The 16,577-nt window shown below is 39.2% G+C and overlaps 1 protein-coding gene across 2 annotated transcripts in view; it reads right to left on the reverse strand.

The window, feature by feature from the left end:
• Positions 1–5,342, reverse strand: part of LOC136853666 (serum response factor-like) — a 455,910-nt gene extending 450,568 nt beyond the window's left edge. Inside the window, exon 1 of one of the 2 annotated variants that reach the window (XM_067129593.1) lies at positions 4,769–5,342. In XM_067129593.1, coding sequence (XP_066985694.1) covers positions 4,769–5,188 — 420 coding nt within the window. In that variant the 5' untranslated portion in view covers positions 5,189–5,342. The remainder of the gene's footprint in view (positions 1–4,768) is intronic. The other variant, XM_067129594.1, reaches the window with a different exon arrangement.
• Between the last annotated feature and the right edge of the window lie 11,235 nt (positions 5,343–16,577).

Genomic DNA, 16,577 nt, shown 5'->3' on the forward strand with positions numbered 1-16,577 from the left:
GATTCATAAGAAAATGCACGGTAATTCTTTTTTTTTTATCTATTTACGCTATTTACTATTTTTTTTTTTTTTTGCAGTGCTCACACCGTGGTTCTATATGATTTGGCTACCCGTCACTCTTTTTATAGACACGTAAAACCGAAGTAGCCTATATAGCCTAGCCAGCACATTGCGTTAGCAATAGCATCATTATTACGATGAAGATATATTTACGAAAATTATCCCCTCTCTCTCTCTCTCTCTCTCTCTCTCTCTCTCTCTCTCTCTCTCTCTCTCTCTCTCTCAGCATTACAGTATTATGATTATGATATATTTACGAAAATTATCCTCCTCTCTCTCTCAGCATTACAATATTATGATTAAGATATATTTACGAAAATAATTCTCTCTCTCTCTCAGCATTACAGTATTATGATTAAGATACATTTACGAAAATTATCCTCTCTCTCTCTCTCTCTCTCCCTCTTTCTCTCTCTCTCTCTCTCTCTCTCTCTCTCTCTCTCTCTTTCTCTCTCTCTCTCTCTCTCTCTCTCTCTCTCTCTCAGCATTACAGTATTATGATTAAGATATATTTACGAAAATTATCCTCTCTCTCTCTCTCTCTCTCTCTCTCTCTCTCTCTCTCACGCACGTCAGTTATCGCGAGAGCATTGTTGGCTATTCCCAGGGCACCATGAGCTACAATTACATGACAGCAACAATACCAACATTATATTTAGTACAATACAAACAATCTACTTAATGCATTGATTAAGGAATCACGGGTCTGTAATCTTATCAATCTCATATAAGCCGTACCTTACCAAGGATTCAATAATTAATTATAATCAATAATTAAAATGGAGAAACAAATGCATCGTTAGGCCTATGTAAGCGTACGAGAATATTTAAAAATAAAACTGTAGAGTTTTATACCTAAATCTACTTGTACAGTTATATAACTGCGGATTGCTAGTTCACCAAGTTAAGACTCATGTTACCATGATTTTTTTAATCATTACAGTAACTTGAACTACCATAGGCTAAGCTTAAGTAATATTTTCTTTTTTAATAACTTCCCACCAACATGCTAATCTAAATGAGGTCTGATACTCACCTGAATGCCTACTAGATAATATATCACAATAAATAATTATAACCATTACAATTACCCGAATCGCCAGAAATGGTTTTTGAAGATGCTTCAGTAATCTTTTAAAATTAATTTCCCACCAATATTTTGATTTAAATGAGGTCTGGCCCACAGTGCAATGCGCTGAGAATTGAGCGCAAGAAATAGCTACATCTACTAGCCACAGAGCCGACGAAGCTATTTAGATGAAATTCTGTACCCAATTAGTAATCTTTTGCATGAAATGCTCGGGTGGAATTTACTATTTTGAAAATTTAGATAATACCAGGACCTCCAAAGGTGATTCCAATTTGATATATATATATATATATATATATATATATATATATATATATATATATATATATATATATATATATATATATATAGAGCCCACTGTAACCAACTTCCAAAAACCTCTACAGAGCAACATTTCAACCTCAACTGAAAAACCCTCAATGCAATTGCAACGTTTAAGGTCGGTCCTGAATTTTTAAAAATTATGTAATTCTTATCTATATTTAAAAAAAATTATCCGCGGTCCACCCAGTCTGACACTGGACATAGGCCTAGGCCTACATGATACGAAATGGCACCACTACAAATTTCAAAAACTTTTTGAAACTGTAATCACTTTCATACCATAAATAACTTCACTGTCGGGACACTGTATAATCACGATATAATCAATTTACCAAAACTACTGATGAAAAATTTATTATCCTCTTCCCCTCCTCCACTCATCATATAGAACATGCTATGTCGTTATATTTATAGTAGACTATCGACAGATTTCTTTAATTTTTAAACTTGGTTATATATAGGACAATATGACCTAGGCAGAAATAGGCCATTCATCCTAGTCGTGATATTAAAATATTTCTGCGGATAACTTTTACGGCCTAGCCTAGAGCAAGAGCCCGTGCCAGCGCAACGATGACTCGAGATAAGTTGGTTGCAATTTGAATTCCAAGAGCAGAAATTGAAAAATACGTTTTCTCTAAAATTCTTCATAGAACCTTTTGCAACAATAACTCTGTAGTGATATCTGAATCATTTTACATAAACAGGTCATTTTAATTTCTTACACAATGGAAAACCATCAATTCTGAAACACAACATCGAGAAATCAAAAATACTTTTCACGTTAAAAAATCGTCTTAGCAATTCCATAACCCAAAGTCCACGCCATGGAAAACTACAAGGTAAAATTGAACACCAGACAACGTAACGTTGAAAACTAACGAGCAACCGTACCTAATATCCAGCTTCCGCTTTACGAAACTGCATCGCATTCGAGTTCTGTTAACCGGTGCATAGTCTACAGTCTATTACGCGAACCGCGTACAGACTGAGAGCGAGTGTCAGGCACCACCTCCGTTCTCGAGAGACAGTTCAACTATACCTCGCAAAAGTTAGGAAAAATAAATCCTTACGTCATGAGCAACAAAATCTAGGAATAAATATTATACTAGGACTAGATTTCACCATACGACTTCTGATGAAGCTACCGAACTGCGTTCTACCGAATTTAATTTTATTTTCAATTTCAAGTTAAGGGAAATTTTAGCATTAAATGCAAGGATGACCTAAAACCGGTAGAACATACACATTTAACTCCCTGTTAATCCATTACTTCGCCCAAATTAAATCCAGTCAGATAACGGCCGGTAGTTAAGCTGCGTTAACTCGAATATCTACCTACGCACCCCCAAAATAAAAGTATCTTTTTTTAATTTTTATAACACCATCATTTACTGACGGTTTACAGCCACGCAAAAATCATTATATAATTCTTCATATCAATTTAATAGGCACATATAATTCTCATTTCACAAGATTAACATTTACTCAGAGTTTATACTTCATAAACAAGCGAGAATCATCATCATCATAATTCTTCACAGCAATTCAAAAAGGACAAATAAAGTCTAATGCTCGTGGAGTATAGACACCAAATAATGTGAAAACTATATCACTTCAAAAACGAGTAATGACAAATAATGACAAATAAGAAACCAACTGCGTTGCATAAGCCGATTAATATCCAATAACAAAAGTCTCGCCTCACAAAACATAGCTTAACTATTAAAACTGACGCCGGCAACGCGGACAGAAAGTGAGCCCGTTGATTCCACCGCATTTAAACACCCACCTCCCCAACCGCTGGTTCTTCTTCTTCAGTCGCGTATCGGTGTGCAGTGGGCAAAGAAAGGGTCAGAAGGAGAAAATCCCCGAAACTCAACCCTGCCGCCGCGCAATGCGCTCAATTAAGCCCGTCGCGCTCAATTAGGCAGGAATCGACGACATCTGATTCTTCCGTCGGCAGGAATTACTCACCGGAGTACATTTAAAGCGCGTGAATGACAGTCGATTTTCGCAAACGAGAGAAATTTATAGCAGCGCGATATATGATCGATTTATGATCGATTATGCAACTTGTCCTGAAGGACTTGCTGCACGTTACTCGCATGGACACTTGCATTCAGATACACAAGGAGGGGCATCTTGACAGATTCTTACTTTTACAAGGTCGTTAAACCAATTTTAGGCGTTATATGCACAATTGAAAAAAAAAACAATACGTTCACTCAAACGCTTTACTACAAAATCTTACGTCATGCAGTCTCCCTGATTGACAAGAAACGCGGTGCATATACAAGGCAACATGCGTACGGTGTTAACTATTCCCTGCAATATATCTCTAAATAAATATATCTCTAAATACATATATCTCTAAATACTTATTTGAATTTGGAGGAAGTAACATGACGGCGACTGCCTATTTGAATCTAACTTTCTCGCACTAATATTACACCTGTCTACGACTAGGCTTAATTAATAGTAGTGGTTTTCATTAAAATATCAGAGTGTGCAAGGGCACTATAAAAGTTACCCTATTCAAACCAACAAAACACGACACTACAATGGTAACGCAAAAGCCAACAACAAGTGACTGACAGTCAAATCTCAAGGGGAAAAAATAGAACAGGAACTGTAAGCCAATACCCACAATGACAAAGGCCTTTTCCCCCACCCGAATCGACAGGATTCAAGCCCTACGATAAAGTTCACTCAGATGGAATGGATACCCATTATTTTCACTATTTATGCAGAATTTCAGCTTCAGAAAGCAGTTACCAGCAATAACTAAACCTCGAGAAGAAGAGCTAACATCCGAAAATAGATCAAGTGGCCCACCTTTGAGTCACACACTCCCTACTCCACTTCCGCCTGGGCCAACGTTTTTCTTTTCGGCAGAGCTGTTATCCCTTCCGAGACATTTTCGCCCAAAGGATGCATGTGTAGAGAAATGAGAGCCACTGTGCTACTCATATTCGAGTAATTAAGACAAACGTTACCATCTTGAGTGTCAAACATTGGCGCACTTACTGATCTCGCTAGCTCAAAGGGCCACTCATTGAGCGTAACGGGCACTCCCACACTCACGTTCTGCAATTACACCCCTTCCTTTATTCATACCGAGGCTAAATTACGTTTTCGCTAATACATATCACATGCTTCAATAAAGCAATGACGGATTTCCTACAGAGACACTTTCCCCTTAAGGTCAAAATAACCCCGACTACCATATGATACCGTCACGCTCGGTGAGTGGCCCCATGTGGCCCTTGTGAGTGTAGTAATATCATTTACCTTCTTCATAATGCCGGTTTTCCTTTTGGAAAACGTCGTGTATCGACGCAGTTTGTTGTCGATAAATTCCATCTTGATTTTGACGCGTCCTTTGGTCTTCTTGCCGTTGGGCAGAAGTGACTGTTTATTTGTCTGCTGCGGCTGCTGGGCCGAATCCAGAGAAGTCTGGTGGTGCAACACGGCATCACGACTGGAGGACGGATTCATCTTGTCGTCCTTTTTCATGATGTCAGAGTCATCGTCCGATGACAGATTCAAGGGGTCCCTGTCTAGACCAGCGTCATGCGCTGATCTCTTCATTCCCAGACTCATTCCCCCCATGGCTTGACCCATGTGGGCTCCGCCAAAAAGCTCTTGGTCGAATGCACTGAAATTCATTGGAAATTTATCGTCAACGTTATTGTGGCCTTGGCTTTGCATCTTGGAACAGAACACACTAGATGTCAAGAACACACATATTTACTAGCACAATGGATCACGACCACGACGTAGGCACTTCCCCATAAAATGCAATAACTCCTTTCCCTCTCCCTGCTACAACACGACTGAACATAAACACTGAGACACAGCTGATCTCTCGTGACGCGCAACGCATACAAACCCAGCAGCTTCCGCGAGTAAACTAGTCCCACACTTTCCTCTTTCTCTATATCCTGTTTAACTTATTACCACGCTTCGAAAACAGTACATACCCATTGCATATCACATTATTTCATACAGATTTTCAATATCGCCGACTATACATTCACTATTACGTCGACATGGTCGATATGTCTTTTTAGCTGTGTGATGTCTGAGTTTGCCATATAAGGGCATCCCCATCACCAAATAAGGAACGCTCTCCAAAATTGGGAGGGAAGCCCCGCCCATTTAGCACTTCTTAAAAGTTGCATGCGGTGATTTACCAATGCTTGGGAGGGACCTTGTGTCAACAAACTTTTCACATAAACAGCTTCTGATAACGCGGCCGCATAATTTATCCCGTGATACGCATCGGAACCGCTTTGCGTTCAACCAGATGGCTCAACGGACTAATTTAACCCCTTTCATTCAGTAGCGCCTTTTTACGTGCGCGCCGTGGAGAGGGAATAGCGTACGCGGATGGGTGCTAAATGAAACATTAGTTCAACGCTCAGTCCTCAAGCACTGGGAATTGATTCCCTATCATAAGACTTTCGGTGCAAATAAACCGATGAATAAAATTCGCGCTACCTGTCTATGTTTCAAAGCGACTAACATATATACAGTATTTATTATATATAAAAAGAGAGAGGAGTTGGAAATCTTTAATGGTCTCTTAAATCGCAACAAAATATTTATTCACTGCATTGCATACAATTTTTGACTTAAGAGAAGAGAATATTGATAAGGTCAGTATGCAGGCAATCTAAATATATATATAAATAACTACTGACGTTTTAAAGTGAACAGGGAACCAACATCAAATATTACTTTCCCAAAACCACTGATAATGGACTGAAAGTGATCCTTTATATAAAATGAAAAAGCATTTAAAGTTGCATTCCCACGTAAATAGCATGACATGCCAGAGCCCACATGTGAATGAAAACTTCAAAGGGGAAGCGCAGAGGGAAATAAATGTTAAAATGTCGTGAAGAGAGCAGGGAAATCACAAACAATACGACCGTTTTCCAATGAACATGCACAAACAATGCCACCGTAATTACATTGTCGCATGAACACGTTTTTGCACCAAGATGCTTAGTGATTTATTGTAATATTAATAAATATATACAGTATATGTACAATATATATTATTATATACAGATATATGTGTGTGTGTGTGAGTGGGCAGATGAACCTCCGCACATTAGACCAATGGCATCCACGTCTCATAATTAATTTGAACTGGATAAGTGAGCTGTATGTTCTAGCACTCAGTGAGACAAAGGTATAATGGAGGTGTGTGCAGGAGTCAGGGGAATCAAGTGGTGCACGAGACTAAAACTCCGCAGAATAAGTCTCTTAGACCTATCAGCATTTGCGCCATTAAGAGTCACAGGATGCCTATCACTGTCTTGCCCGGTACTAAGGGTTGTAAGAGACTTAGGCCAAAGGACTAAAGGTGATTGCTGCTATTGTCTGTTGAAGGTGTTCTTGGATGGTGGACGAACCGGATATCATAATTATCAATTGTGGGAAAAGGGAGAATGCTAGTTCGAGCTGATTTGTCCAAAACGACTTGAAGCTTGTGGTATTAATCGTATCATTTCTGTGGATATGTGAAGCTTGAGAAACAACTTCCCTTTTCATGAAGAGAAAGTTACAAAGCTTTATAGCAGACAAAATGAAGCGCTGAGCTGAAGGGTGATATGACGGTACCTAAGAGAGACTTACAAGAAAATTCAGCCAGGGATTCTGGTTCAGTTCACCCATGAAACCAAACTGGTGAGCATTGGTCAATAAAACCAGCCCGTTAGTTTTAATATACCGTAATTTACGTAATGCAAAAACAGCTTCCGGAAAGAAAATAATTCGAATAAACACACTATTTACTATCAACTTACTCATTTCCGAAAACCTATTCACCAGCATTCAACAATTTTGTCATGAAATGAAGGCCAAAGCTCCATTAGTAGAGTAAATTGTCAAATGAAACAAATGCTGTCTCTTGGGACCTAACAGAAACTCGTGCATTTTCATTGTTATTCAAAATGTGACCGCATTCCCGTGGAACAGGTTGAAAATGTCATTCATTTGCTGAACAGTTTCCGGAGGAAGTGAAACCACTTATGCGTCTACGCCCCATAGGGGGTTAGTGCCGCCAGTGCACCTCATGCGGTGCACTGTAGGCATTACTTAAGGTTCTTTGGAGAGTGCCTTCGGCCACTAGCTGCAACCCATTTCGTTCCTTTTACTGTACTTCCTTTCATATTCTCTTTCTTTCATCCTACTTTCCACCCTCTTCTAACAATTATTGATTCATAGTGCAACTGCAAGGTTTTCCTCTTGTTACACCTTTCGAACCTTCTACTGTCAATTTCCGTGTCAGCGCTGAATGACCTCATAGGTCCCAGTGCATGGCCTTTGGCTTAAATTCTATATTATATAAAAAAAATTAAATTAAATTAACTTGACTTAAAAAGGCTGAGATTTAATAAAGAATGCAACAAACCAAGATTGTCTGAGCTGAATTCATTTCCACACACAAGTAACAGCATTAGGGGTTGGCACTAAATATGATTATTATTATTATTATTATTATCATTATTATTATTATTATTATTAATCAGACGAAACCTATTTATATGGAATAAGCCCCCAGGGGCCACTGACTTGAAATTCAAGCTTCCAAAGAATTCGGTGTTCATTAGAAAGCAAAGAATTATATTCACTAGTACTACAAAACCACTTTTAAAAGTTTTTTTTTACCCGAGTGGCAAATTCTTTCAAAATTGTGCCAGTAAGCCACCAGCAATCATTTGCAGCTGGTGTCAAAAATTAGAAAGAAACACTTGTTTTAAATTTAATCTATCCTCTTATACAGTACTTTTTGAAACAAATATGTAAAAACTGCGCCGAAGTTTCTTCGGCGCAATCGAGTTTTCTGTACAGCGTGTAATGCTGTATGAAACTCTCAGCCACGACCCATGAAACTCTCAGCAGCGGCCCATGAAACTCTCAGCAGCGGCCCACGAAACTTTCAACCACGGCCCTGTGGTGGCCTGTGTTGTTGGAACCTATAGCAGTGCCAGATGCATGTTCATGGCTAACTTTAATCTTAAATAAAATAAAAATCACTGAGGCTAGAGGGCTGCAATTTGGTATATTTGTTGACTGGAGGGTGGATAATCAACATACCAATTTGCAGCCCTCTAGCCTCAGTAGGTTTTAAGATCTGAGGGCGGACAGTAAAATAGAAACTACTAAGGCTAGAGGGCTGCAATTTGGCATATTTGTTGATTGGAGGGTGGATGATCAACATACCAATCTGCAGCCCTCTAGCCTCAGTAGTTTTAAGATCTGAGGGCGGACAGTAAAATAGAAACTACTAAGGCTAGAGGGCTGCAATTTGGTATATTTGTTGATTGGAGGGTGGATGATCAACATACCAATATGCAGCCCTCTAGCCTCAGTAGTTTTTAAGATCTGAGGACAGACAGTAAAATAAAAACTATTAAGGCTAGAGGGCTGCAATTTGGCATTTTTGTTGATTGGAGGGTGGATGATCAACATACCAATCTGCAGCCCTCTAGCCTCAGTAGTTTTTAAGATCTGAGGACGGACAGTAAAATAAAAACTACTAAGGCTAGAGGGCTGCAATTTGGTATATTTGTTGATTGGAGGGCGGATGATCAACATACCAATCTGCAGCCCTCTAGCCTCAGTAGTTTTTAAGATCTGAGGGGGGACTGTAAAATAAAAACTACTAAGGCTAGAGGGCTGCAATTTGGTATATTTGTTGATTGGAGGGTGGATGATCAACATACCAATCTGCAGCCCTCTAGCTTCAGTAGTTTTTAAGATCTGTGGACGGACAGAAAAAAGTGCTGACGGACAAATAATAGCCATCTCAATAGCTTCCTTTTACAGAAAACTAAAAAGATTGATATCGGTAACAGAGAAATGCATTCAAAACACGAGAGAAGTATCTGAAACCAAAACGAGGGCACGCAAACCAAAACCAAGCACTTACACTGAAGGGAAGAAGCAAGTGCTCAGAGCACAAGATAAGCAAAAGAAGCCCTTCCGCAAAAAAAGGGTGGGGGAAGCGGGGTGGGGAAGAAAGAGAAGGGTTTAACTACAAGAAGTGCAAGGTTTTCCGCCTCTTGAAGGACTAAAGGTTACGAGTGCCCGGAGAGGAGAGGAAAAGAAAGTCACGTACGCTGCAGAAGCCAACTTACAGCAGAGAAAGATGATCTAGGATCACAGATAAGGCAAAGGTCATCTCGTCCCTGTTTGGATGACTGGCGTATCCCATCGTCTTTTTTTTTTTTAAGTTTTTGAATTTTCCAGCACAAGTGTCTCAGTTTTTGATAGTCTATACCATATCAAAACTTCAGCTGTCTGTGTTGTCACATTATCAAGCCAAATTTCCTCGAAAGATGAGCTATTTAGAAGCTTCGTATAATGTCAACTTTCTCAGAATGGGGGAAAAAATGGCTTGCGCCAGTTCGTCAAACTGGGGAGGACTGAACAAAAATACAATCTTTCTTTCACTCTCTCGAGATGGGAAACATGAGATTACACAACTTAAAATGTTCTAATATTATTTTTCTAAGTATTAAATTAGGCTCATGTGTAAAAATAGCATGCTGATGATAATTGTGTTATATCTATAACTGTTACTTTTGTGTGAGTGACTTACGCGTGAGAGGGGCACGCACATAGCAGTCACCATAGACTATAGTGTTATGCAACATGGTGCATGATTCACACTATACACTCCGGCTATCCTTAATAACAAAGCATACATTAGCCGTTTTAATAAGCAAATTCAGTACAGTATAGTTTGAACATTCAAACTCGTAACTTGGGCTTATGAGTTATTGGAGGGACCTAGACTAATGATCGTCAGTTATTAAGGAAATTAATTGGTATATATATGCACATAACTGGGATAGCCTATCAGCATGCACGTGAAAATAGTGACTTCGCATATAAACAACACAAAGTAACGCGCAAAAATTAACATAGCAAACAAGAAACCGTGAAATACGATTGAAAGTGGTTTTCATCTACATAAACACACACAATACTAATGACAGCTCCAGTGATACTAGCAGTCATAATAGCGCTAATGATATCAGCAGTTATGTATTTTTCTATTTGAATAAGTTTTGGTAATGCTAAGTTAGTGATACTGATGACAGTCGTAGTTAATTACTGATGGCAGTTTTAATGGTATCAACTTATGTTTCACTAGTAAGCGATGGTAGTGCTGTTGATAGTACGTATATATAACAATTACCATTACTAGTACTACTAGTACCACTTGCTGCATAGATTTAGCCAGCCTTGTGCTGGAGCGGGTTCTTCCTCTACAGCAGCCCGTATGTTGCCACTTGATAAGAAGAACGTTGAATCCGCTTTTCAAGCTAAGCTATACATCCAAGAGATAAGAGAAAACAATCGAAGTATATATGTCCATTTCAGGTTTACAGCCAAATGATAAACTGCTGTGAAGAATTTACATACGTTCATGTACCCTATACAGTTTCTACAAAAACAAGCACAGTTCCCTTTTAGTAACATTTTGAAATTTTTTCCCAAAGCGAAAAATGTATATATCTTTCCAGCATAAATTATAAGCAACAGTTTCTAATTGATAATTCACAAGAATTAATCAGAAAACTCTTGCAAACACGTGTTTGAGAAACAGTCTTCTTATTCTTCGTTTAACGTGCTTTTCCCATTTTCATATGGGGTAAGCACGATGCCTTATATATGCATATTTAATATATATGTATGTATATATATATATATATATATATATATATATATATATATATATATATATATATATATATATAATTATATATATATGTATATACACACACACACCTTATTCACAGATGGAGGACAAATATTGTATCTGTTCGAAGCAAAACCAGGATGCCAGCACGCAAACACTTAGTGATGATTAGTGCACTCTCAACAGACTCTTTTTATACCTGAAATTACATGATTTTTAAAGCTTGTTTAATGTTTTAAAGTTTATCATACCAACGGAAGAAAGTCGGTTTCTGCATGATTAGAACTAGTACTAGCTTTAGGATAGAGCCTAACTGTATTCAGAAGCCACATATATACTTTATTTTTCACTTTCATGTACGCTAAATGTCATTACCAATAATGTATAATTGCAACGATGCAGAAGTTAAATTGTTATTTTTTCATCAGTAATCACCAATACGCTAAGGCAAATGCTTAGTCTATGGGTGAGTCACTACATAACTGGTATGCAGTTATTTTTATATTCTAAATAAGATTTTGCAATACCTAATATAAACATGAATAGATTTCCTCAGCTTTACCATATTAACGACAGAAGTACGGTATATTCCGTTGCGAGTTACGATTAGACCTAGTGCAGCTATAGTCTGACTACGACGGCATGAGAACCATGAGATTCGAACAAGGCCACATTAATTAATGTACACCAGAACCTCCTCATTTTACCCACGTTTATTTTCAAAGGACCCCTTTTCAAGACATCTGACTACGTATTCACTGCAGTTTTTCGACGCGGCTGCTGCAACCACTAGAAAACATCAGCTCTAACGGCCTTGTTCGAATCTCTCTCATCCCATCGTAGACCGACTATAGCTTTAGGACAGAGACTGAATGTATTCAAAAGATACGGTACACATTTCATCCATGCTAAATTCCATTACTAATATTGTGTTCGTACAAAAGGAAAAATCCTCGACATGATTTCGTTGTCAATCGCTAAAGAGTGACTTTCCTCGGAAACGAAATGAACCGAGAAGTTTAGTGAGATTTCAATAGAATTCACACAAGCGCTACGCGATTTGAAACTCAATATCTTATTCGCGAAGTACCTGTTCAAATTTGAGACATCGCGTAAATTTATTCCATTATTAATGATGTTTCACGAAGGCCTATTAATGAATGCGTTAAAGATACGAGGGTACGATTGCCGTACCTCACAGGGGCAGGAGGATATCTGGGAAAACGGCCACAGACAACAGTTTCTGCCTCTCTCCAGGCATTCAGAGAGTGATGGCCCAATTCCAAATGTAATTCATTACCAGTAAACCATTCATAAATGCAGAAACGGTTAAAAAACTCAAATACAAAACTTCGGTATAAAAATTTCATTCTGCATGTCGCGAATTTTTCCCCACGACTGCGAGGGTTCTAATTCCCGGATGGTATGGGACTGGGATGATCAAGATCAGGCAGGGTTTTACAATTTTATTTTAAAAAATAAAGTATTTAAATTTAACATACACTAACGCAAAAGGACCACGCGGTCGGGTACAAGACAAAACTGAAAAAGTTACACAAATCTCAAAAAATATGGCTTCTGGATGTTACAGTTTTATACAAAACTTACTTCGAAATAATCAGGCTATACTTTAACCATCATTAAACCTCGGATGTCAAAAATGTGAAAGGATCAAATTAGCATACCAAATGAACCAGCTCTTGTTACAAAAGGGACAATTTGGCTGGGGAGGTGATGACTAGGAGAGTGCCTAGCTGACCTTAGCGATATAGGCTACCCTCGAGAAAGACGCAACATTTGGTCCTTCGAACCGGATGGTATCAGCGAGCATCAGGAACGTCCAACAAATGATGGTTTTTCGGGTGATTATGATGTGACTTGAAGCAACATGGCTGTCGCAAGTAACTTGCAGGCCAGTTCACTGGTTGCTGTACTAGCAGACGAGCAAATGTTGAGAAACTTCTATTTAACTAGTACAGTAAAGTTGGAATCAAGATTTGAACTGCCAATTCGTCAAGCGCTCAATGGAGCGAATAATGTAACTGCCCTTCTCCTTACCAGAATTGAATTCCTTGCTATCGTATCGCAGCAACGGACTAGATTGCCGAAGTTGAAAGAACTTCCTTCACCTGTGTCTAATGGTGAGATTAGCGAATACGCTACTTTTAGAGAATTGTTTGATGTTCACGTTGACAGACGTACTGATTTAGATAACGTAATTAAGTTTACATATTTTCTTGGTGCCCTCGAGAAAGAACCGCTTAGAGCAGTACGAATGTAACGGCTGCTAACTATAACGTGGCATTAGGATTGTTGGAACGTTACTATGGTAATCAGCAGCGAACGTTAGTTGTTTTGCATCGGCGACTCGCCAATATCTTTGTTCCCAAATTCAACCGCGTGGATTTAAAAAATATCCGCATCGAGTTGACAGTGTTGTTGGAGCAAATTAAACGCTTGAGTACAGTAGATGTGGGGCAGGGAATGGTCATGAATTTGATTAATCAGAAGCTCTCAAGGCGATGTATATCGTAAAGTAGTGGATTACTTGAGAAAGTGTGATTACACTTTAGATGGATTTTTTGAGGCACTCGATTTCCTCATTATAGGAGTTTGGAGGACGATGCGTTGCAAAAGGGAGAGGACGAGTCTAAGACTAAGACAATTGCATTGCAAACCCCTCGTACTAGAACGTGTCCATTTAGCCAAGGTGAGCATTCGGCCAGCAATTGTGCAGTCACACCACCGTTGAAGACCGAAAGCGACGATTCATATATTTCCGTAGGTGCTTTAAATGTCTGGGCAAAGTCCATAGTAACATTCAGTGTAACAGGCAGAATTGTAAGTTGTGTAATGGTAGACATCATAACTTGATTTGTAGTAATATTGCTTTCAAGCCTCAGTCAAATGCGCCTACCTGCAGGCAGTTCAACAACGGAACTTCTATAGGAAAGGGACGCACTGGTTTCTAAAAACAAGTAGTCACCTAGAGTTACGGAGACTAGTGTATAGAATTCGTAGATACTAGTCATTAAGTGAGGAAACGTTTATTAGTCCAAAAAAAAGTCACTTTAATATATAAAAACTCTCAAAAAAACCAAGTCGAGAGAGCTCCGTCTCTCACAGAGTCAACTACAGAATGAAGTCTGTATCTGGGCGCGCAGGCATGGACTAAAAAAAAAAAATAAGTAAAAAAGTGACGAACACAATACGCACAGGCTAAATCTCTTTACTTTCCTATTTCTCTATGATCCATTGTTACACAAATTATTAATATGGAAAATTTTCACGCTCGCACGGCTATTTTGTTCCTCATCATGGCAGTGTCTTCTATAAGTGCAAGTGTTCCAGCGGAAAACTTACCTTTTAGATGTGAAAGCTGTGTCATAACTTTTGGTGATTTTTGTTATTTTAATAGTTGTAACACTGAAAAGTTGATTAAATACTGTCAGCTGTAATTTTATCAGAAAAACATTGTGGTTCGTCTAGTCTCTGTAGAGTTGATATAAAAAAGTGTGTGTTGCGTTGCGATAAATCTTACATTACTGAAGGACGCTGCAAAAAAATGTGTAGTTTTAAAGTGTCTATATTCAAGAACACTTGGTGTTACCGATCCACACTTGATATTGAAACTAATTTAAAGTTTGTGCTTCCGTGGTTGCAAGACTAGTTTGCCTATAAGGTAGTGCGATCTGAACTTAAATGACGTGATAATTTCGGACTGGTCATCATTTTGTCGAGTGGTAGTGAATTGGGTTTTCAGACACTCTAAGAAACTTGGTGGTCCAGACTGCACCGTGGAAATTGACGAGTCAAAGTTTGGACGACGTAAGTATAATGTTGGACACATAATTGAAGGGCAGTGGGTTGTTGGCGGAATTTGCCGAGAATCGCAAATATTTTTTTAAAATGCCTGTTGAACAAAGGGATCGTGAAACACTACTACGTGTTATTAAAGACAATATTCACAAGGGAAAGCATACAATTGCTTGGAGGATGAGGAGTACAAGCACCTTATGGTAAATCGTAGTATCAATTTTGTGGACCTCACCACAGGTGCCCATACTAATACAATCGAACGAAGGTGGCGCGATCTCAATGAGTTATACTTCCCGAGTATGGGAGTCGTAAGACTCACTTCGTAGGTTATTTGGCCACTGCATATTTCAAGATTCATCATAGTGACTCCTGAACTCATCTGCATTCGTTCTTACACGCAGCAGCTACACTATATACTCCATCATAGTTAGGTAAATCACAGTTGTAATTCTAAGAACTTATGGGTAGTTTACATATCCGCGGTACCCGTGGCGGCCGCGCGCAGGGCAACAGTAACGCTTGCCCCGAATTTTTAATTTCGCAGATAAGGCGCCTAGTGCCGTTCTGCCACTCCCTTGCTGACAGCAGATCCTAGGCTTAAACTGCAGTCTACGTGTGGTTTTATTATTAGCTTTTTTTCCCCTACATTCCCCCACTTTTCATCAACTTTGTCTCCCCCACCCGAAATCCCCGGTTCCCACCTGTTGTCCCCCAAGATTGTTGGCGGTTGTAAGGGTTTTCCTCACTTATTTAATGATACTGAAGCATGGATATAGTGTTGTTTTAGAGTTTTAAGCTGTTTAACACACAGAAACTGATGCGGCCCCCTCCTATAGAATTACCGGGAAGAAAAAGTGATGAAAAACCCCTGTGTGAATGCGTAGTCAGTAAATGCGTCTGACTAGGCCTACCATAGAATTGCCTGTTGAACAAAGGGATCGTGAAACACTACTACGTGTTATTAAAGACAATATTCACAAGGGAAAGCATACAATTGCTTGGAGGATGAGGAGTACAAGCACCTTATGGTAAATTGTAGTATCAATTTTGTGGACCTCACCACAGGTGCCCATACTAATACAATCGAACGAAGGTGGCGCGATCTCAATGAGTTATACTTCCCGAGTATGGGAGTCGTAAGACTCACTTCGTAGGTTATTTGGCCACTGCATATTTCAAGATTCATCATAGTGACTCCTGAACTCATCTGCATTCGTTCTTACACGCAGCAGCTACACTATATACTCCATCATAGTTAGGTAAATCACAGTTGTAATTCTAAGAACTTATGGGTAGTTTACATATCCGCGGTACCCGTGGCGGCCGCGCGCAGGGCAACAGTAACGCTTGCCCCGAATTTTAAATTTCGCAGATAAGGCGCCTAGTGCCGTTCTGCCACTCCTTGCTGACAGCAGATCCTGAGGCTTAAACTGCAGTCTACGTGTGGTTTTATTATTAGCTTTTTTCCCTACATTCCCCCCACTTTTCATCAACTTTGTCTCCCCACCCGAAATCCCCGGTTCCCACCTGTTGTCCCCCAAGATTGTTGGCGGT

Source organism: Macrobrachium rosenbergii, chromosome 27 (assembly GCF_040412425.1).
Source record: "Macrobrachium rosenbergii isolate ZJJX-2024 chromosome 27, ASM4041242v1, whole genome shotgun sequence".
Lineage (NCBI taxonomy): Eukaryota > Metazoa > Arthropoda > Malacostraca > Decapoda > Palaemonidae > Macrobrachium > Macrobrachium rosenbergii.